Raw genomic sequence first — 24,074 nt, 5'->3', positions numbered from 1 at the left:
AGGCTGGCTCCAAAATCTTGTGGCATGAATGGAATTGAAGTGCAAAACTTTGCCTAGCTGTTAAGTGTGGTCGAGCATAAGGCAAAATCTGGCATTTCTGCAAAGGCCTAACCAAATAACAGACCTTAGTGAAAATCAGTGGAAGTGTGCAATCACTATAGTATAATTTTAGTTTTCTGGCCTGTACTTCCGTTTATCTTGAATGACAAGAGGTCTGAACAAGAGGTCTGTCTTCTGAGATACAAAGACTTATTTTGCGCTTTTTTCTGGAACATTGCTATGTGCAAGCACTATTTTTCATCACAGTGTTTTTAATGCAGCGTTGACAAGCGGCAACCAGTACAGACCACGTAGCGATCAAGAAGAAACGAAGCTGCAGGCGCGTTTCACAGGAACGAATATCACACAAGAACTAGCAAGAATGGATTTTGTATACGTGTACGTGTAGACGCACTTGGATGCGCAATACAACAGAAACGTGTATTGTGTGCCTGCTTCAATATTGGAAAAGAAGTGGTAAAAAGATGGTCGAGGGGGAAACTGACGGGCGTAGATAGTGCAGGCTGCTCTTGGCAAGATGTTTGCAGCACTGCGAAAGGCAGAGGCACCCTGGTCCAATACGGATCGTGCGCACTACAATAGACAATTGTGCTTCTTTGTGCCTCTCATCCTCCAAATTGGCGGGAGTGACAGCAGAAGCACAATTCTTTATTGTAGTACGCGGGGGCGAGAGGCACTTAGGAGCACAATTGCAAGGGCTCTTCTGCCTTTAGCAGTGTTGCAGATATCTTGTGAGACGAAGTATAAGCATGACACACGTGGCTTGGCAGCCATGTTCGTTGGAGGCGCTTTCCACCCAGCCTGTAATGAGGTCACGGAAAGAAATGAAGCATCTTGAAAGCTTGATGACTTGCTGGAAACCAGTCACAAAGACGCCTATATATGAAAGGCGGTAGGGCAACGCGTGGGTAGGGGGGAGGTGCAGTGGTTTTTAGGAAGGGGTTGTTGTTTGGGACTTTAGGATATTTTGGCCTTATACTTAGAAAGGGTTATAAGGACAAAATCGGAATTCTGCTGGCAGTTCCAACGAAATTTCCTCATCGGGCACGAGACATATCACTCCGTATGATCTCGCCAACCAGTAATGTCCTTCTTATTTCCCTTGTAGTTGGAACTGGTTTATTCCAATCCACAGCACACCTTAGCGGCTGAGTATAAGTTCAGTTGCTGTTGCTGAGCCGTTGACTGCGGCAGTTGCAGACGAGAGGGAGCGAAAGCGTTGTCCTAAAATTGTTCGTGATGACTTTCACTGCGTCCACGAGCAACCAAGTCCCCGCGGTGGTGATCGACCCGATTTCGCATAGGGAATACACTCGTGGCAAATTTCTCGGAAAGGTATGTTGCATTCCATGCTTTTGGTGTTGTGCCGGAGATGCTGCCGCTGGTTCTTACGCAAGATAAAGTTCACTACTGGAACACTATAGCAGAAAGATTATGATTCGTATCCGACAAAGGAAACCGAGTAATGGGGCATGTTTCTTGGCATTTAAGGGAATATTCAAGCCTCTAGCGTTTCTTTTTTTTACATTTTATTTTAAGTGCTTTGATCTAAAATAAATATGTCGGTTTTGTAAGTATATCAGAAAATGCAAGAACATGACAGAGCATATCATTAATCATGAGTTCATTTAGCCGTGAATTTATTGTTCATCCAATCATCAAATCGGACCCAATGTCGTCATATCCGCTGCCAAAAAAATGGCCGCTGTGTGCCGGGCACCATCAGTGGTCCGAACTCGCTTTCACGAACAAACTAAAATATTAAATACTGGATAATACACAAACCAACCACCGTTAATAGTGTCACCATAACTCAATCTACGTAACCAAAAGGCAAAACAATGTGCTTAAAAATCGTTTCGGGGCTCCTTTAAGGTAAGAACTGATGCCCTTGCGTGTGACAGCGTTTGGTAAAACGTGCAAGGGGGAGGGGGGGGGGGGGTGTTGCTCTTTCTTCAGCTGTGAGGAAAGCGCCGTTGCCAGGTTACTTTTGGCACCCTGAAAGCGGCGCTGGCCATCGAGGCATCGCTTCGATGCGTGCTACACTTCGCCGCCGTGCAGGGCGGAGATAACTGCGTCGTCAGCTACGACGTCCACCATTCGATGCCCGGTGGCAGCGGAAGATAGCATGCGCATCGAGGCACCCAACCTACGCACCTCGGGAAGGGACATGTAGGGATCGTTGCGATAAAACGTGTGTTTGCTGACGATATGACGAGGCACAAAATTTTTGGATCGGCACTGCTAAAGTCTCGGAATAATATTTTGTAATGCTTGCTTTCAAAGAGCAGTTTTGGGCTGGACTTCCTGCAGCAGAAAACTACCGTGAAGGCCAGCCGCATAAAAATCTTAAAGGAACGTTTTGTTGGGCTAGTTGGTAACTATTCATCTCTATTAAATGCGCGAAACACACAGACACGAGTCCCGTCCTCGTTCGTTGTGTCTGTGTGTGTCCCGAATTTAACCAAAGCGTAAATACAGTTTGGCTTCCGGCTGAAAGAAGAATTTTATTAAACAGACAACATGCAGCCACGAGGCAAGAAAATCTATTATCATCGCAAACACTTGCAATTATTTTTTTTTTTCGAAATAGTCCTCAGCTAGCCCACTGCTACAACGCTGAGTAGAAGGCAATGGTCGTGATAGGAAAATAATTACTTTTTCATAGGGTTTAATGGAGTCGTGTGTGTGTGTGTGTGCCGTTCTAGCAGTACATAAGGGTTATTACTGGGGTCACGGAAACTGTAGTGAAGATATGAGCGTATACGTTTGAAAGGCCGCATTTACAACATTTGGACATAAATGCGATTTCCTAGCTGGATGTCGCCATTTAAACATATACAGCGTGTCTGGACATAAGGGTTATTACCGGGGTCCCGGAAACTGTAGTGAAGATAACAGCGTATACGTTTGAGTCTGCGTTACATGCATTGTTCGCCAAATTTTAAGTGTGAAAATTGATTTTGGATAGCTTATACTTCAGGTACGGGGCACGTAGCAAACACAGCTTATTTTTCTTATTTTCTCTTTTAGCTCTATTCGATACTTACTCTGAAGCTCTGCACTTGTCACACTTGAGAAATCTTTACCACTGCATATTTCAACCTATGTAACAATCACGGCCCTTTGGGATTTTGCGACATCGGCTGTGACGAAGCAGTCGTGGAGGGCATCAGAAATTTAAACCACCTGAGGTACTATCAACCTGCACCGACATATAGCAAACGGTATCGTGTTCTTCACCTCAGGAGAGTTGAGCGCCATATATCACCGAAAGAATACTTAAGGGTCACATTTAAAGTTTCATTTTAGATATAAAAGAAATTTATACTTTTGTTTTCTGCAAGGTTTTACATGCTAATACCATGATACGAACTACTTCTGGCATATCTTTTTGTTTAGCTTGAGTAGGTCTATACAACATGTTATTTCATTTTATGCAGGTACACATAATTGTATTTTATGGACGTTTTCCGTTTTGCAAAATGTTATAGCTATTGTGAATTTGGTTTGATTGTGGGGTATAACCGCCCAAAACGACTCAGGCTATGAGAGACCCCGTAGTGGAATACTTCAGAAATTTCGACCACCTGGGGTTCTTTAACGTGCACTGGCATCGCACAGCACACGGGCGCCTTGCTTGTCGCCTCCATCGAAGCCGGGATTCGATCTCGCACTCTCGGTAACAGTAGTCGAGCGCCGTAACCACTGTGCCACCCCGGCAAGGCTATTCCGAATTTTATTTTGTTTGTTTATCCTGTAAAGATACAATGAGGGTAAACAGAATTTTTAATACCTACCAGATTCTTTGGTTTTTAACAAGCTTTTGTCAAATCATGTCATCACGGTTTATCCTACCGTTAAACGGTCATACAGTCATAAAATCTTCGTCACTCATGTCTTGTCAGATGCTCAGATAATTAACCGATCATCCAGTGAGGACAGAAAAGTGAACGTCTCTAGACAATGCATGATCACGGGGCTCGTACAGCTATATAGTTTTTATACATACCTTTACTGTCCCTAAATGAGTCATGATGATCCTGACATTAAATGCTTGTCACATCCACATAAGCGTGACGCTTGGTGATACGCCTCATCTCACACATACAAAAACACGCATGCGCACACCGTCCAAGCTGGGCAATGGCACGAGAATAACAACTCCGGGAAACTGGCTGAGGCCTTCGAGTCGATAGACAATTTGTTCGAGGGCCTTCGAAATGCCCGTGTGACAGCGGTATTAGAGCCCACTTTACGTTCTGCTGCGTCTTTCACGTACTCATTAATCAGCGCATAAAAACAAACTGTACAAGAGGTCGGTAGAAGAGAGCACAAAACGTACGCGCCCATCTTTACGCCCGTACAGAACGAGAAATTAAGAATTAAGCATTTTGTGTTATCCAGAAATGAACAAGTTAAACATGCAAAAACACGCCGGATATGCACACCCAGTTACATTAAGCTTGAGCCCTACAACGGAATGATCTAGGTGGCATACTAGAAAGGTTTAGCTTATCGTGATCCGCGATCCGCCACGGTGACCCTCTACCGCGCGTGGGCGGGGCCAACAAGCTGATTGATACCGACGTGGCAGGTCTATGTGCTGACATACAGTACGTGGCGCCATCTATCAGCGTCGAGGGGGTCTTGGCATGCGCAACGGAACGCGCGGTGGCGGATCACGGTAGCGGATCACGGTAAGCTAAAATGCTCTAATACTCCCTCTTTAGTCCTTTATAGGATAGTATGTTTTTAGAGCATATCTTCGGTCTGCCTGTTGTGTCGCACAGTGCGTATGGCCTATTACTGTGTTTGGCTAGGGTTCTGTATTGCATGGGCATAATACCCATTTACAGGTGCAAAAAGCAGTCCGGGTAAAGAAAACAGAAGAAACCACGTTTCCTATCTGCCGCCACGCTCGAACTGTCCGGCCAATGGCGAGATAATCCCGTGTGCAATCTCCCTTGAGTCCCCGCTCACATTACAAAGCTATGATGGTTTCTAGCAAGAATTTTATCCCCGGTGACCTCTCAAATATTATTGGTGGGTAATAATTTTGACTTTATGATGTCGGATTCAAGACTTGATGGTAACACCTCTTTTCAGCAACAACCACATAACCGTGTAGGTACTTTTTGGGAAAAGGTAACAACCATTCGTTGTTCGAGCCACTACAAAAATTTCTGACTGCATGCGATTAGATATTTGTGGAGGTTTGGAGCTACATCTGCAGCAGGCACCACGATTCACTAGCACGGGTGCCATCGGAATGGTGGTAATTAATGGCTATATTTTAATTTGACATTATATTGTTTGCCCTGCAATCACTGCTAAAATTCTTTCCACACGGCCTTGATAACAACTTGTCAATTGAAATCGTTGCTGAACGATGGCTCAAATGCCGGGGCTTAAATGCGCACTCCAGACTGTTATTGGTGCATTGTATGTGTGGTGTCTTATGCAGGCCCCATATTTCTTGCTCCGTGGTAGTCTATGCGTCCAGATGTGATAGAGTACGTGGTAAATCAAGGTGTGAAATGGGACAGTGTCTGTGAGCTCAGCGTACATGGAGGAAGGAAACAACTAAGGAGAGGCCCTTGCATTCCCAATGCATTGGAGAAAGTGTGGCGGAAGTGACGTCAAAATTTAGGGTTAGTCAATTCGGGCCATTAGCAACGGCATCGCTGTTGCTATGAAAATTCGGGCCACTAGCAACAGCGTTGCTAAGGGCCCGAGGTACGTGAGCGTTGGGTAGAACGAAAATGCGGAGGGTAAAGAAGGAGGAGAGACATTGCAGCGTCCGGTCGCGGCGCCGCCGCGCCGGCTTCAAAAAAGTAACATCAGATGGACGTATCACGCGTGTATAAAAGATCACTTTTCGGCATCTCAAAATGCTGAATTTTTTTTAGCTTCGTACGTTTACAGATGCACTGAAAGTTTTTTGGCGTCTTTGTTTGAGCACTGATTCGATGTAAAAAAAGGTAAAAAATGCAAGGAGACCATGTGCCTATGTCTTAGTTACCAATGATTCACTTCCTTCTGTCACGATCCTACTGTCTACGATCTAGCTGTAACATTGCGGCCAGTTTAGCGCACCGCATTCCATACATGGTGCTGTTGCCACAGCAAACGCGTGGAATATTTTCCATTAAATGGTATGCCCTAAACAGGGCTTTTAGATTCGTCATATATCTCGTGCAGGTATCGCGCATTTCCCCCGGCGTTTTTATTTTCGCGGTCACACACTCTCCGCGGAGTGCCACACCTGCTGCAACATGCTTTCAGGGGCCCAATATTTCCTTCAGAATACCCAATGCGCGTACTATGGGTGATTTTGATCAACCCTTGCACAGAGACCTTTTATGATGAAAGAGAACGACCGTACGTCCTCACCCTCTACCACAATAAATGGGCCACTTTAAGAGGCATTTCCCGGTCCACAAGCTAGCACACACTGTCCTCATTTGCGCCAATGCAGGATGCGATGCATGCCAGGATATATATGCTCGGAAACTTTAATGCGGCGTCACAAACCATATTGGATTTCAAATGACTCTCCCTTTATCCCATGGAACATGCGAATATCTGGGCAGTTCCGTCGTCGGAAGATTACCACAATCGTACAGCGAATGCGTCACAGGTTGGGAGCCCATTACGCCTTCCAGCCAACGTATCATCATCATCGTCATCATCAGCCTGACTATACCCGCTGCAGGGCGAAGGCCTCTCCCATATCTCACTAATTAACCCAGTTCTGTGCTAGCTGCATCCACTTCACCCCTGCGAACTTCTTAACCTCATCCGCCCACCTAACTTTCTGTCGCCCCCTGCTGCGCTTTCATTTCCTTGGAATCCAGTTCGTTACCCTAAGCGACCATCGGTTATCCTCTCTTCGCACTACATGTCCTGCCCATGTCCATTTCTTCTTCTTAATTTCCACTAGAATGTCGGTAACTTGAATTATTTCTCGGACCCACTCTGCACGCCTCCAATCTCTTAATGTTACCCCTACCATTTTTCGTTCCATAGCCCTCTGGGTTGTCCTCAACTTAAGTAGAACTCTCTTGGTTAGCCTCTACGTTTCAGCCCCATAGGTGAGTACAGGTAAAATTCAACTGTTGTATACTTTCCTCTTGAGCGATACCGGTAAGCTGCTAGTCATAATCTGCGAGTGCTTGCCAAATGCGCTCCATCCCAATCTTATTCTTCGTATCCACGTATCCACATGTATACCTGTGTTCTGGAGAATAGCTTCATTAAGGTAGTGCTATAACATTTGCTGGGATTTGTATACGTCCGTGCAAAAAGGATGCCTTTTCTTTTTCAGGGAGGACATGCAGTGTGTTACGAATTCGTGGACAGAGAGACGAACGTGGTCTACGCTGGCAAAATCGTCCGCAAGGAGACGCTTTACTCGTCGCGCCTCAAGCAGCATGTAGGTTCATTTATACTGGACTTTGTATTTTATCAAGCAGATTTGTGGACAATTTTAGACTTCATGAAACTATTAGATTGCAGAACAAAATAGTTTAATTGCCTGTTTCTGATATGGTAATTTCGACCGACAGAAAAAAACGTTTCTTTAGTAAGTGAGCGCAACCTAACATTTTTTGTCACTGCATTCAAACTCGTGACATCAATGCCAAGAAAGAGATTGATCATAGACAGAAGGGGGTTCATAGATTTTTTTTGTAGCCGCAGTGATGAGCTTAAAAAGCCACCTTGAAACTGCTAATATACTTCGATAAACGGACGGGGTAGTGATATCGAATTTTAATTCTTGGTTATAAAACATTTGTTTCATACAAATTAGATTAATTCTTTTTGATTTGGACGCGTTAACATACTTGCAGGTTAGCATCATTTTCCCAACGCCATTTGATACTCGCAGAGGAGTGCCTGCACCTCTTTAACTGTAGACATTGGTCACTACCATGGATTAATACCTATAGATGGTTCTTGATGCGAAAGCAGGAGTACGAATGTGTATAATAAGATAACGCTATACTCGGACGTAGCTTAACGGTTCTGTAGGCGCAGCACATAATTTTTTTCTCACGAATGTGGTCTACCATTGAATATTATCTGGCCCCTAAATAAAAAGCTAACCATTACAAACAATTATAAGTTCCGTTATTTTCACGCAGGCCTTGTTTTGCAGAGTCGAAATTCAAAAGCGTAGCTTAGTTTATTATTGTGACCAAGATCCGTATAACCCGTGCTATGGTCTTTCCAGTTGTGATGTATGGATGCGAGAGTTGGACTGTGAAAAAGGCTGACCGCCGAAGAATTGACGCGTTTGAATTGTGGTGCTGGCGAAGACTCTTAAGAGTTCCTTGGACTGCCAGAAGATCAAATCAGTCGATATTGTCGACCATAAACCCTGACTGCTCATTGGAGGGTCAAATTCTAAAGTTAAAGCTCAGCTACTTTGGTCATCTGATGAGAAGAGAGGAGTCGCTGGAGAAAGATTTGATGTTGGGAAAAGTTGAGGGTCGCCGGAGAAGGGGTAGGCAGCGAACGCGATGGTTAGATGGCATTCTCGAGGCATTGCAGATGAAGCTATGTGATGTTAAGAAGATAGTGAGAGACCGGAAAGCGTGGCGTGACATGGTCCATAGGGTCACAAAGAGTCGGACACGACTGAACGCCTGAACTGAACTGAAGAGGAGTATATAAGACAGGACCCCGCGGACCATGATCCACTGCTACCAATCGGTATTTTTAAAATCTAATGTCCTACTAGAGTTGGGCTCAGTACCCTTGCCATCAAAGCAGCTTCTCAAAGTGTGGATCATAAGTTATCGCACTTAAGCTACTTTCCCCACATTCCTTTCTTTATTTTAGACTCCAAATAACACACGTGTCGTTGCTAATTAGTTAGTTTTTTACAGATGAAAGATGAAATCGAAATCCACAAATCCCTACGTCATAAGCACATCGTTGATTTTCACTCCCATTTTGAAGACAACAACTGCGTGTACATCATCTTGGAGCTCTGCACGAAGCAGGTAAGGGAGCTCTTCTGCTCTCTGTGCTCCTATTGAGCCAACGGGGCCATCTTCAGCCGTAAATAAGCAACCTCAGCTCTCTGTGTTCTACGACATTTTAATGTAATATCCCAGTCTTTACCTTTGGAAGGATTCCCTCCAGCACTGCTCAGACAATGGAGCAACATAGATAGGGAAGGTCACGGTAGCAGGTGCAAGGGGGTAGGCCACGACAACCTGAGAATGGCTCGAAGCCATTGGCTATACAGAAGGGTCCGTCGAGAGACAGAAGCCGTTCTTTAATTTTTAACAAAAACGGGAGGCGATATGCCTAGCGCATCCTACGGATGGCATATCAACGTCATGAATTCTGTAGTACACTCACCTCTCATCCTGCTCAGCTTTACCATCTTATGTAGGTACAATAATTATATTCGCTCGGTAAAGGGAAGGAAAAGCCAACATGTACAATGCGTGTAGTCCAGTAATAATAAGAAGTGCGTAGGAAAGGGCACAGGATATGTCGACAGCGTGGCTTCACTGGCTTGTGTAATTGCACATACCACATGTGGTATGCACTGGCGCCCAACTACGTTGCCGGCCGCCGTACTCCCGGTGCACGCCGAAAAGACGAACGTCTCCTCTAGCATGCTTTCTTCGCTCTAGCATTCTTGATCGCGTGCTTGATCGAGATTGCCTTTCGGAAATCGTGAGCACGGGAGATTCTGCCGACCGTCGCCGCTCGCGACAGCAGCAAGAAAGTTCGTCGCAAATAAACGCCATGTCGGATGGGCAGCTGCGCTGCTTAGCGTTGCTTGAGCCGAGTTCGACAAACAGGTGCAACGACGCCGTGGGCTAACTCGAAGCACAGATAATGGTAAAGGCAGCAGCGCTCCCGTGAAATCAATCAGTCAGAATTTTAAAGCCTTATTGTTACCAGAGAAACGTTTTTTTTTTTTTTTTTCACAAATGTGCTGTCCATTGTCTCGGTTAATAAGTATAAGGTACCAAACTGGGCTAAGTGCATGGTGGTGGTTTGTTTTTGTACTGTGCGCAGTCTGTTTTGACAATGGTCGACACGCGAGTGTGTAGCCGATACTTGGTAGTCAGTGTTCCGTTTCTGCCGTGTCTGTCTTTCGTGTTAGCATCTGTAGCACAATGCATGTACAGTGCATTGATCGAGTTAAACTGGCAGGCTACCGAGCTAGGCGACGAGCTTGATTTCGCCCTGGCGCAAGCGTAGATTTCTAGCATGTGTACAAGGAAACAAATGTAATCGCTAGGGTGGTTAAGACACCCCCGCGCAACAAATTGGTCCTCAAGACCAATTAGTCCGAAACAGAACGAGGTCACATATTATTTCGTACGTACAGCTTTTGGGAACTTTTATTGGTGCCCATCATAAGCTTATTCTGGCTGCACCTCGTCCAAAACGTTTGCTGTTAACCCCGAGGGCAAACTCTGAAGCGCTACGTCTATGTCACATATGCGGAAGAGATGAAAATCAAGCGTTCTGCACGGATACGTCGTAATGCAAGAGCCCCGTAGAACCGCCGCAGAACCACACGTGGCTTTCCGTATTTTGGGAACGGTTATTTTCACCACTGTCCGAACTTTCATTCCGGAATAGAAAAAAAACCGAATCCGCGAACAGCGTTCGTCGTTGCGCCTTTTTCGCGTACCTGGGCTCGAGCAGCGCTAACCAGCGCATGTGCCAAGTGGCGTTTGTTTACAGCGCATTTTCAAGCTGATATCGAGTACGAAAATTACAGGCCCGTTTTTTTTTTGCATGCGGATTCTAAGCGATAACATGAATGTGGTACGCGAGCCACCGTAACACGACGAAAGCATTTCGGAGCAGGACTGGCAGAAGTTCGTCTGCTACGTGCACCGCGAAAATGGCGGCAGGCGGCGTAGTTGGGCGCCAAGTGGGTGCAGTGCATACAAACGATGGTGCATACCACCTATACAACATGTCAGCCAAACGGTCGTCAAGCAAGGCAAGGGGCTACACTGCCGCTTGGACATAGTGAGCAGTCGAAGAGCATTACATTAATACATTGTGCAGTTCATCCCTGCTGAAAAAGTTCTGCGAGACAAGAAGCTCTCCCTATTTTCTCGTACAATCTCAAACAAATTGCGTAGAATCTCACACATTATCATAAATTATGGAATATATTCTATTAAAAGGATGACTGCATGCAGGGACGTGAGAGACACAACTCTCAGGTGCTTGTCTTTTTGCTCTTCAGACTACTCCACAATGGGCAAACTCCATCAGCTAGCGCAAGAAACGTCTGGCAAAAATTACCTCCGCTGTGTTGACTACTACAGTTTTTTTATTCAGATGACTTCAAGTCGGCAGTGTATTTTGTGACTTGGGAAATAAATACTTTAATCACTCTTAGTCGAGACCGGCAAGTCTACTACAGTTTGCTACAGTCGCCACGTATCGACCGTAAGCTTGAGGACAAGCCTCTTTTGTTGGGGGATTGTTCCGGTTCCTTCAGACTGCGTTAACTTTAAGGCTGTTCTACAAGGTACACTGATGCTTTTATTTCGCAGTCCCTGCTGCAAATGCTGAACTGCCGCAAGACGCTGACGGAGGTTGAGGTGCGGTACTTTGTGCGACAGCTGCTTCTCGCTTGCGAGTATCTTGTACAGGAACGTGTCGTCCACTGGGACCTGAAGCTCGCTAACCTGCTCCTCACCGGAGATATGCAACTGAAGGTGGCCGACTTCGGACGCTCCGCTCGCGTACGCTGCGAGGGTAACAGTAAGAACGGGATGACAAGCACCATCGACTATACCGGCCCCGAGATCTTGGTCATGAAGCGCCCCAGTTACGAAGAAGACGTCTGGTCCATAGGGTGCATAATGTGAGTAACACTTGCCTAAGCCGATACGCTCGCAACAAGTTACAGTAATTATAAATAAAAAGAGCTCAATGCCTGTTGTAAAAGGTAATATTCTAGAGCACTAACCAAAATACAGCGTAAGAGACAGAGGATAAGAGAATGTCATAACCAATTGTTGATCGTGACCTGTTGTGTCAAGTAGAAGAATATAACTAACAACTTGTGCAGGAACAATGTTTTATCTCGGGGACGAAATCCCTCTTGGGGCTGTTGCAGTTGTGAAAAGTGGCATATGAAAGTGGCTATCCGGGCGCCTGCAGGATATAAGGCAATAAGTAGAAGTATGCAGCTCAGCACCCAACTTCTGTCCCTCCTGTTAGCCTAGTCGTCGAGATATATGAGTTTCTACGATGCAGGAAAGTTCATTTGTGGAGATTTGAGAAAATCCGATGGCGACTAGGCGAAACGCTACTGCCAGCGCAGCTTTTTTGCAGAAACAATTGCCGACAACTGTGCTAGGTTCCCCCCCCCCCCCCCCCCTATATTCTTGGTAATTTTCCTACCCCACGCATGCAAGGAAAAACACGTATCAATTAATGATGTGCTCCATATTGGCCCCGTGGCAAGCACATCGTTGTCGATTCAGCACTTCCTTGGTCATTTTTCTTTTTCTTTTTTTTTTTTTTTTTTGATGCAGGAAAGGAAATCAATGGTGACAATCCGTAGACGGGAAGCGCCATTCTTATGTCAAAAAATGACGTTTTAAAGTTTTCTGTTCAATATCTGAGCCTTGCAGCTTGGTGTACGGTATTTCAGCGGAATTTTGATGGTTGCAACATACAATATGCGATACGATTCGGTAGGATGGCTTTTCATGTAATTAGCCGCATCAGATATTGCGATCTCCCTCCGAGACTCAGTTCAGTTCAGTTCAGTCGTGTCCGACTCTTCGTGACCCTATGGACCGTATCACGCCACGCTTTCCGGTCTCTCACTATCTTCCTAACATCACATAACTTCATCTGCAGCGCCTCGAAGATGCCATCTAACCATCGCGTTCGCTGCCTACCCCTTCTCCGGTGGCCCTAAACCTTTCCCAACATCAAATCTTTCTCCAGCACCTCCTCTCTTCTCATCAGATGACCAAAGTAGCTGAGCTTTAACTTTAAAATTTGACTCTCCAATGAGCAGTCAGGGTTTATGGTCGACAATATCGACTGATTTAATCTTCTGGTACTCCAAGGAACTCTCAAGAGTCTCCGCCAGCACCACAATTCAAAGGCGTCAATTCTTCGGCGGTAAGCCTTTTTCACAGTCCAACTCTCGCATCCATACATCACAACTGGAAAGACTATAGCACGAGTTATACGGATCTTGGTTGGCAGTGTAATGTCTTTGCTCTTTACTAAGCGGTCAAGGCTAGCCATGGTTCTCTTTCCCAGAAACAGGCGTCTCTTAATTTTATGGCTGCAGTCTCCTTCCGGGGTAATCTTGGAGCCCAAGAAGAGAAAATCTGTTGATGGCATGTAAATGTTTTTCGCAGCTACACGCTACTGGTTGGACAAACCCCGTTCAAGTCGTCCGCCCAAATTACGGACAATGACTGCCATTTCCTCTCCGCGATGTCTCCGGATGCAGGCGCCATCGTCCGGTGGATGCTCCAGGCTAATCCCGCAGAGAGGCCGAGCATAACAGACGTCATGCACCATGATTTCATGACAAAGGGTATGAACTTCATACTTTCATCATTCCTGTGTTTATGCGTTTTATTACAGAGGATTCTTTTCCGTGTTGCTCATGGCAAGAGGTCTTTTCATTTCCTTTACAACAGGTGAAGGGAACTAAGCGGCCAGTTTGAAACCATCCTCAAAATTTTGCTGCAACTCAAGAGGCATCGAGTTGGGTTTTGGCACATGATGCGACCTGTTAAGCACTTGACATGGAGGAGCCATGCTCTTAAAAAACTGCTTTATATAGCTCTAAACCATCGGTTGTGGCTTGTTCCAACCTCCTCACACACTTTTTCTCTTTGAGCGCTGTGGACTCTTGCAACTCCAGTTGTTAGTTGTTCATTCCAAAGTATTTTTTTTTATTGCTACACGTGGGCTCAAAAAATCGCTGTCGCAAGAGGCCTGTTGTCGATCCCTTTCTCCAGAATTGCTCAGAGCACTGCCGTCTTAATGGGGACGATCTATTGTTCATCCCTTGAATGCTCTCCGCAAACTTTTTCCAGGGCTCCTTCCAGCTTTTTTGCCAGAGTTGTGCCTCACAACTGAGCCTGAGTTGGATGCATTCAGTGCCACTCCGGACCTCTCCGACCAGGAAACCTTGCCGGAGAAAAATGAGATTCTTGGTGAGTTGATCTGTCTCTTCGGCTGAATTTTGCCGGGAGAAATATGAACTGTTATAATTACGCTGTTTTTTTTCATTCTGTGTATATTCGGAAGATGATCGCGTTTCATTCCTAGAGGTGCCTTCAATCTGATGCGAAAAAAAATATACCTTCAAAAAGTACCTAGGAGTGATGTCCATATAAAAATAATAAAGCGAACCTTTTTTTTTTTTGGCGAGTGCGGTGTTTTGCAGACGCAGCGATGAGGTCGTAAGTATTGTTCACAGAAAATACATTCCTTAATTTTTTTATTAGTACTTAAACAGCGACTGGAACTGATGACTTCACTTATAAAATGACAGCGAGCTCCGAAAATTTACTGAGGCGAGGATGGAAAAGGAGACGTCATATAGGCAATACTTTTCACGAAAAAAGCTCAGTGTCGCCGGTTAAAATTGCTGAAGCGTTCAGCAGGAAAGCCGAAGATTTTAAATCCAATTAGTACAGCACAGGGCTGACAGATTTGGTGAAGCTGATCGTAGTGGAATTGATAAGCAGTCCGAAATGTACATGAGAGCACATGAGTCTTCCAAAAACGAGACACTTTAACACGCGTACACCCTTCAATGATTCTGGGAGCATCTCACTGGTGGTGTTTACAAACCGCGTGTAGTCTTGGTGGAAGCCTGATGATACGGTGTTCACTGTATTGACGCGAACATTTGAAATCTGTATTTGTTGTCTTCAACAGCCTCTAGTATATCACTGGACAGCAGCGCACTGACTGATCTTGCGCTTTTTGTTTGTTCATGCTTGGTATTGTGAGACTCTCCTTTATCACTTTCTTTCCATCGGAAGATGCGCCGAGATCAGTCTGGAACGACCGCAAGCAAGCACAACTGTTTCCGTACTTTTCCATAATATCTTGGCTGATTTATCTAGACATTTCTGCGGTGACTTTAAACTGAGCACTGCTGTATCGGACGGCATTCTAACTTCGACAACCGACGGGCACCCTTCCTGCTATCGAGGGCTCCAAATTGCTTAGTTCTTTTCCGAGCGAAAGTCAGAATGATCTTAGCCTTCTATATATCATACATACCCGATCAACAACACCGGCGCGGACGTTCAAGATATAGTGCCTAGAATATATAGGCACTATAATTGTTATCTCAAAGCGCAAATTGTTGGCGCCGCTTCGTGTGACGCACCAAAAGCAAGTTCCATAGCTTCCTATATTATCCAAGACTGGGCATGGATAATATAGGAAGCTATGACTCAATAAAGAGTTCATTCATATGCAACGCCAGTGTCTTCATTTGTAGCTACCGGGCTTGTCATCACTGCAAGAGAGTATTAGCGGACTGGCGAGCCTAGCAAAAGAACGTTCCGTTGCTGGCACTTCCATGTGCGACCATCAAAATGAGCTGCAGAAAGCAAATGAAAGTGTCAGGATGCCGTTTTAGCTGGTTGGTATCATCAGTGAGAGACCTGGTGTGGTAGGTCTGTTTTTGCGTCTCGCGGGTTTTTAGCGTTTTGATGCCAACGTGGATACTAGGCGATGTTACGCTTACTTCGATTCAATGACGTCCCAGCTAGGTAAGGTCGTTCAGGCTTATGCAAACAGGAAGAACGGCGGCGCTGATGCACTCATATTTGTGCACATTTTATCGCACGGGCCGAGTCAATCAGACGCACAAAATATGCCTCTCAATACATGTCGAGTATCGTGTGCTCCCACATTACCTCTATGCTCCTTATCTACTGTAACAGCCTCTCTTTGGGCGCTGATATGCTATTACAATTACCTTTTCCCTTGATGGTATGTCGGTTACTTTCTCCTCATATTATTCGTCCAACCCATGTTCAATTCATCGTGGCGTCCCTTAATGTTATCCTCACGACTTTATTTTCGATAACTTGTCGCATCATTGATCACAATAGCAGCCCCATCTCCTAGTGCTGCCAATACAATGAATATATGGTTTGATCTATTCTCGGGTTTTCTTAAGCTGCTAGTAATGACTAGCAAGTCTGCAAAATGTGTTCTACCACAATCTTATTATCTAGCGGTCTCACTGTTATGGCCACCCTAGATCTGTGATCAATATGTGCCCTATATGGGTGTATTCCTTTATTGTTTCCAATGCACCATTGTCTGCTGGACACTATCGCTCATTGCGTATGTTTTACAGCATCAGCTATTGTAGTTTTCATATGATCTTTAACCCCGCTAGGGTGGCGCAGTGGTAAACTTCTAGTGTATTTATTTAGAAATGAAAGTTTTTTTGCACCTTGGGGAAATCACTGTTTCATATGCTGCAAACCGGAAACTGTAGAACACATTTTCTTAGACTGTTGGAAGCCTTTTTCTTCTGGAACATTTTACAACGAACAATTAAAAAAGACCTATCCGTGGGTGCATTCGAAATTCGATTTTTTACCAATTGAAGATGATGATGGGCTACCGCTGGACATGGTAATGTTATTGGGCCTGCACAGTGTCTGGCGATCCAGAATGGCGTTCAGGCATGCAGAACGTGATGCGAGGAAAATACGACAGTATTTTCGCGAAGCCGTTGCGAGTGTTATTGAAGTTTTTAAGACACAAGACGAAGTGCCTGAGTGGCTTCCGAGAATAGAAGTGTTGCTACAAATGCCTGATTTGTAATGAATCACGCAGCCCAAATCGCGTGGTTGTAACCCATGTTGTGTGTTTGTCGCGTAATATTCTGTGTGTGTGTGTTTGTGTGTGTGTGTGTGGAGTAATGTTCTTTATGTGTAAAATCTGATAATAAATTATGCAATAAAGAAAAAAAGGGGGTGGCGCAGTGTTTACAGCTCTTGACTGCTGCTCCCAAGTACACGGCATCGAATCCCCACCTCGGGGACCGCTTTTTGATGGACGCAAAAAGCAAGGCTCCCGTGTGCTTTGCGATGTCAGTGCACGGTAAAGAAGCACAGGCGGTCGAAATTTCCGGAGTTCTCCACTACGGCGTCTGTCACAGCTTGAGTCGCTTTGGGACGCTAAACCCCACAAACCAAACCATATCACCTTTTTTGACCCGAAGTTTAGTGTAACTAAACATGAGCTCAACCTTCGCCTTGGTGCAGCATAGCTTAACTTTCTATATACTCCTCTTTTATAAAGATGCATAGCATTGTATACACTCCTCTTTTATGAAGATGCATCGATTGACGACCTCTTTTACATACCTCTGAGATTTCTTAGCCAGTTTATCCTAGTCGTAAACGTACGACTATAGCAAGTTGAAAAGCAAAATGCATTTCTCTAATACATCACTAAGCCTGCCACAAAGTGGCCCGAATAGCCACTGTGTCATAATTGTAAAAAAAAAAAAAAGGCCAACGAAACAAACAAGACAAAATGGTATTTGTGCCGGTAATCGCAATTCGACACACAAAATCCACCTGAAAAATAAGCACTGACTGCCATTGGTTAGATCGCGTAGCCTCATATGAGCTTGTTCTTGACTGCTGTTTTTATATTTTCCTCCTTTTCTTGTCCAGATACCTGAACCTGGGTCGGCGCCTTGAGTATGATGGAAGAATCGGCCACAGGCTGCATTGCTTTACTGCAAGGGATTCACTTCTCAGAATCATGACCTCCTACAGAGCTCTGACGACCGATTCAGGGATTAAAGATATTTTTCATTGTAAATAAATCAATGCCCTTTCAAGACTCTAAAAGAAACTGCGAAAGAAGAACTACCCTATTATTCGTGGCACCATTATGCATACCTGTGTGTCTGATGCCGCCACCACCTATTCCAGTTTTAGCTAATTTAATCAGTCCTTTAACGACAGAAGAAAACTATCTCCGCCAATGACTTTACATATTTTTTTTCTATTATAGAAATGTGTTGGCATAATCTACCCTCGCAGTACGTATCCGTACGCTTTTCGACAATGCCCGGTCTCTATCTGGAATGGCTTCTGGGTTGTATGCAGTTGAACTACAAATATTTGTTTTGTTATGTGTGCACATGACGCTTTAGTTGCAGTACAGTTCTTATCATTCATCAGCTAAAACTTTGAATAAAACGTTTTGCTCGATGTGCTACTGCAATGTGTGTTTCTTGGAGCTGCCCAAAAACAACTTTCAGTTGCTTTCCAGGATGAAAAAATGACAGTGGTAGGAAGAGCTACTCTTCAATCATGTATGCCAATTACTAAGAGTTGCTTCAAAGCCCCGCTGCCCCATGAGGCCACTTCGTAGAGGTTATCGAGTAGCAACACACTCTGCGAGGAAGTCTGCTCAAAAATCACAAATCCCTGCAGCATAAACAAAGATGTTGCCCTGCAAGATACCTCAATTTGATGGGGCCTAGTTTTGTCGACAGCGCCAGGGTCACATTGGCATCCCTCTCCACAAGAAGATTTTATGGCTATACTTGCCTGCATTTTATGGCCTTAAAACATGCGCACCACCAATGCCGCTGGGGTATCCAGTATCACCCCTCATTCTACACATGGCCACCATAAGTAGTCTACCCTATGCCCTGCTGTAGCAAAGCTCCGCTGCCCAGGGTGCGCGACTAAAATCGCATAAGGAGCGCCACCTGGTTTCAGAATGAGCAAACTTGTAGTAGGATGGCCAGACTAGTGGGCGGGACCTGGTTGATGTGGTCGTCAGATGGTAAGCTTTCTGTTTCCACATGTAATATTTTTATTTCACATTTAAAGTTCTGAAGAACTTAAGTTTACAGAGATTGGCTTAAATGCGCAGCTTGGCCACCGCAACTGCCTGCCAACTTGGCTGCAAGCCACGCTGTGGTACTTTTACGGAAACTATAACGCCGCTACACGCCAGTTAGAAATTGAGGCTATTGACGTTTTGTTTTACTGAAGGACCATTGCTACGTTTTGTCTCCTTGAAAAGCAAATTACGGCACGATTTCGAGCAAGCAAGCTTTAACTGCGATGAAGCATCGCTACTGGAGAAAATATACAACACAATGTGAAACGATATCCTCAGATGTCAACGTTCAGATTTTCGTGCTAACACAGTAACCGTGACCAAAACTTATCCACAGCACTTTTGAAGAACTGTGATGAGTAGTCATATAGGGAAAATATGACTGCAAGAATTGATCTTCGTGTCTCGCAATAAATAACGGTTTGTGAGGGCGAGGAAATGTAGACATAACTGTAGACAAACATTAGATCAGCCGTCGCGTTTCGACACTTTCAGGATTACTACCGCTCAAGGCTAACATTCGGTAGGTTCAGTTGCCTTTCTATTATCCCTCGAAGTGGTTAAAACCAAGATCCGCGTCGAAGTCAAAAACCAAGATCCGCGTCGAAGTCAAGGCGGAAGCCTTGCTTGGCTCTGTTCGCGAAAGCATGACCCAAAAGGTGGAAACAATATATGAAAGCAAAATATAACGTGTTAGGCAGGTAGTCTGAATGTGTGTAATGACAAGTGATATACAAATATGTTCTGCCTAGTAATGTCATGTGAGTCATTACCGTTTAGTCATGAGTCATAGATATTTGTCACGAGTCAGTCTGATCGGATGTCCAATGCGAACGACTATCGTGTCCACGATGTGTAAGTCAATGGAAGTGGCTATACTGTCTAGTGATGACTGTGAAAAACGCCGAGTCACGACCCTCTAGGAGCTACTTAAGAGAACCCAACGCACATGCTTTCGCATTTCTCCAATACAGATCTTTGCAGTACTGTGTTTTGTTTCGCATTGATAACTGTCCCGAGTTAGATTCCAGAAGTTCAAGACAGCATTCTAGTGAACCATTTTCCCCTATTTGGGGCCAAAATGATTAGCTCTCCTGTGGCTGTGGTCAAAATCGTCAGCGCAAGGTTTCAAAGTATATACTCGGATTGAACGTGTCTCTCCATTTCTCTTAAAAAATACTTGAGTTTCGAGAACTCAAGTGCAAAGAATAAATTACTGGCTGTTGTGCCGGTGGGGTTATCACACAGTAGCCAACTGTCAACAGGGCTGTGCCAAGGAGTTGGTTGCGTAGCGCTCGTCACCCGTATCGTGAACGAGGGCTGTCAGCTCCCTGGGCGGTAGCGATGAATCCTAGTCGGCGCTGGGGAGATGAAGAAAAGGCTTTATACACTATTTACAGGCATTTACACAATGAGATCGGCTCTGGGGCAGAAAGCTAACATAGCCATACACGACTGTTCTCGCGCAGCGACGGCCGGGGAGATTCCGCCGCGTCCGCTCTCTCACGGGGCGAACTACTCCCTATGGACGCTAGTGACGAACTCACACTCGGAGTCTCGAACCGAAGCACTTGAGTCTCCGTAAACCGAGAAACCGTTGACGCTCAAATGGTGGAATCAGATGACAGCACTTTCGCAGGACCAATGGGAAAGCTTGCTGTGCTCTTGCTTCAAATATGCTGTGGGGCGAGAAGGGGTCCACCGCCAGCGCCACGGCGCCGAGCTGTCTGGATGCTCAGCTCATGTTCAAACACTTCGCTTCTCTCCCCTTGGCACGACTCGCCTCCAGTACACCGGTGCTTTGCAGAGCAGTATCCAGATTTTGCGAAGGAGGCGTTCGCCGGAGAAGTTTGGCGTCCGGCTGAATTTCTGGGCGGCTTTGGCTGGACACGACATGGCTCAAAAACATCGATCTCGTGATGTTAATAAAATTATTGAAATCACCCGCATCCAATCAGAGGTATTTCAAAAAAGCAACAACACGGAAATTGGGCTTGGCTGCACCATCACGGTTAAATGTTTTCCCGATAGACTAAACAGAAGATTTTTTTCACCAATTTTGTATTGAAGAAAAATAAACATAACCATCCTTCCTTGCTCAGTGTCACCAAGCGCACTAAAACTACCGGCGTGCTCAATCTCGTTAACGTACTTTAGGGATGGACTACCGGATGATGTCATCAGTGCGGGCAGGTAATATCGAAGCAGTAAACGCGGATACGTGTCGAGTGGTTGTGACTTGCTGATGATGAGCTGTCAGCGGGGCTTCGAGGTAGAGCAGCAGTCCGTGCTTGCAATGTGGCGAAATCACAGCGTGAAAAACGAGGACGAAAGAAAACACGCAAACAGAATGGCGGGGACTACCAATTTCTATTTTTCGAATATTAAGCACGAGAAATACCACACAGTTTGGAGCACGTAGTGTAGTTGGTCACATGATAAAGCAAAGTCTATAAGCTTGGCCAGGCTGTCCTTCAACGGTCGCCGAGAGCGCCATGGTTGTTTCGAGTTCCAGCGCGATTTCATAGCTTTGCCGTGCCAGGGAGAAGTAGAAGGAAGGGACACTTGTTACGGCTTGCACGTGGAGAGCTTCAAATTTTCTCCCCACATTTAGCAGTGAGGAAGAAAGGTAACAGTCTGCTTAGGAGTATGGTGAAAACGAAGGTATGCGCCGCCGGGAGCACCCGTAGGGTGGCTACAATGTAGATAGGTAGGCATCTGTGTTTATATGTATGTATACATATATGTAGGTTGGCAGGCTGTTAGGTAGGCCTGCAAATATGTAGGTTGATAGGAAGGTAAGTAGGTAAGAATCTGGTTTGGTTCGGTTTGTGGGGTTTAACGTCCCAAAGCGACTCAGGCTATGAGTGACGCCGTTGTGGAATACTTTGAAACTTTCGACCACCTGGGCGGGTAGGGTATGTATCTAGGGAGGTATGTATTTATTTATGTATGTATGTATGGATACATGGATGAATGTAAGGACGCATGGATATATGCATTTAAGTATTGCTGCATGACTGTATGTATAGATGCATGCATGTATAATGTATGCACGTAGTTAGGAAGGTGGCAGGTAGGTGGGTATGTAGGTAGATAAGATATGTATGTATGTTGTAGGGAGGTAGTTAGATAGGTTAGGTATTTAGGATAAGTAGGTGGGTAGGTTAGGTAGGTAGGTAGTGTCGTGCCAGTGCGGTGGTTCGGGAAATACGATACTCGGGGTCCTCAACGAAGTGACTCAGCTCACAAAGATCTCTGTTTAATTTTGAAGCAAAATTAACTTTAACAGGGATGAGTGTCATGGACAGTTTAGAGAGAGAGAGAAAAGAGATTATGGAACAACGTGCAAAAACCCATAAGCAGGCTGCTTGCAACTGTCCGGCGTAGTCTCTGGTTCTTGGATTTCGGCGAACTTCAACCGTAAACCTGACGCAGAAATTTACGGGAAACATAGCAGTAACGCAGAAGCCTTCAAAGACAGCGAATGAGCTGTTTGTCTCAATACGAGAATACGTACTTCGGCGGTCACTGCCGTGCGGCCACCGGGAACAATTCTTGGCCCCTCCTTTTCCATCCATGCTGTGCGGTTCCCCGTGTTGTACCTTTGAGCAGCGCGGGCTTCTGCGTGCTCCCTCCTTCCCCTTGAAAGCCGGGGGAATCATCCCTATCACAACAGTGGGTAGGAAGATGGGAAAATGGACAGAAACTCTTTTTCTCTCATGCCAATCGCTCTCAGGTGACAAAACCGTGCCTCGTAGGTTTATTGCGCAGTCGACTGCTGTGGCTGCTCTACGAATATCTTATCCTCTTTTAAAGGGTGAAAACTAATTCCATTCAGATCCAAAAACTGCCGGCAGAAGCAAGGGACACACACAAGAGATAACCAATTGTCTCTTCGCAGCTACATCTTGCCAAGCAGAGCTGTCGTATCAGAGCACAATAAAACCCATCGTTTCCATCCCTAAGGGAGAGCTTCCTATGAGCAGCGCTGCAGGCGGGACGCAATGCTGGTGTCTAACCGAAATGAGACACGAAGAAGCCTCCAGACGTGAGGCACTATAGCTTTGATAGACAAAATGAGTGCCTAACGCATTCCGCACATGCTGCCTAATTAGCAAGAGAAGTGAGGGCTTCGAGCCGGGCTCTTGCAAGACGAAAACGCCATATTCCCCACGGTCACTGAAAATCAGAAAATAAAAAAATCGGAAAGTACTATCTCACCAAAAATAAAAATAACCTTGACTGAAAATTAAGAACGCTTATCCAATACGGAATAAACCGCGTCCTTTGGCCAGAAGTAGCCTAGGTAATGCAGAAGTGTCCATTTTGCACCATGTTCCAAATGGGAAAATTTCAATGGGTGGTATGAGCAAATAGTATATCTTTTAATCGCCTAGACAAAAGCCTGTAGCTCTGAAATGAACTGTTTTGAGGAAAGGGATCTGAGACAACATTAGAGACTTTTAGTTTACCGCTGCCGCTCACCGCGGCCGTCTACCGCTACCGCGCACCATTAGCACAGCAAGCGCTGATTGGTCCCCGCGAGTGGCGTTCGCCGAAATTTGACTAGGGTGCCTCGATGCGCGCCCGAGAGCGGGTGCGCATCGAGGAACCTTAAATTTGACTAAAATTTGACAGGAACGTGGCGCCATCTGTCGCCATCTGTCGCCATCGGGTGATCTGCTCATGCGTGCTGACGCTCGCGCGGTAGCAGTAAGCCGTAGCGCTAAACTAAAAGTCTCTATTATCTTTGCGGATGCCGGAGGAAACGAGCCAGCGCGCAATGCTGCATAGTGCTGCGGGTGGTGCGGTTGGTTCTTGTCGTGCAAGGGAGGCGGAGCCGACAACGCACACAGGGCGAACCTTTAGCTTTCTCAACTGCTGTTCCTTACGAAGTTCTTGCTTGTTAAGCCGCGCTTGAGCGAGAGCGTATAGCAAGCGATAGGGCGAAGCATCCACCCCGGTCTACCAGCAATTGTTTAACTAGACATTCACCTAATTTCGCAATTAAAATTATTTCTGGTCGCGAGCAAAATGCTTACAAAACAAGCTCCACCGCTGAGATGAATTGCCATCAGGGCAATTCATCTCAGTGTTTGTACGTACCT

The 24,074-nt window shown here is 45.5% G+C and overlaps 1 protein-coding gene across 1 annotated transcript; it reads left to right on the top strand.

Moving 5' to 3' along the window:
* The first annotated feature begins 1,223 nt into the window (after positions 1-1,223).
* LOC146181426 (serine/threonine-protein kinase PLK1-like) lies at positions 1,224-17,782 on the top strand. The gene is made up of 7 exons (XM_084575790.1): positions 1,224-1,395; positions 7,391-7,498; positions 8,958-9,074; positions 11,619-11,932; positions 13,455-13,636; positions 14,145-14,264; positions 17,775-17,782. Exons 1-7 carry the CDS (start codon positions 1,300-1,302, stop codon positions 17,780-17,782), a joined length of 945 nt encoding a protein of 314 aa, XP_084431916.1. The 5' UTR covers positions 1,224-1,299.
* The last annotated feature ends 6,292 nt before the right edge of the window (positions 17,783-24,074 follow it).

Source organism: Amblyomma maculatum, chromosome 8 (genome assembly GCF_055883805.1).
Source record: "Amblyomma maculatum isolate TAMU_Amacu chromosome 8, ASM5588380v1, whole genome shotgun sequence".
In the NCBI taxonomy this organism is placed as follows: domain Eukaryota; kingdom Metazoa; phylum Arthropoda; class Arachnida; order Ixodida; family Ixodidae; genus Amblyomma; species Amblyomma maculatum.
This window is presented reverse-complemented; position numbering and strand designations above follow the sequence as displayed.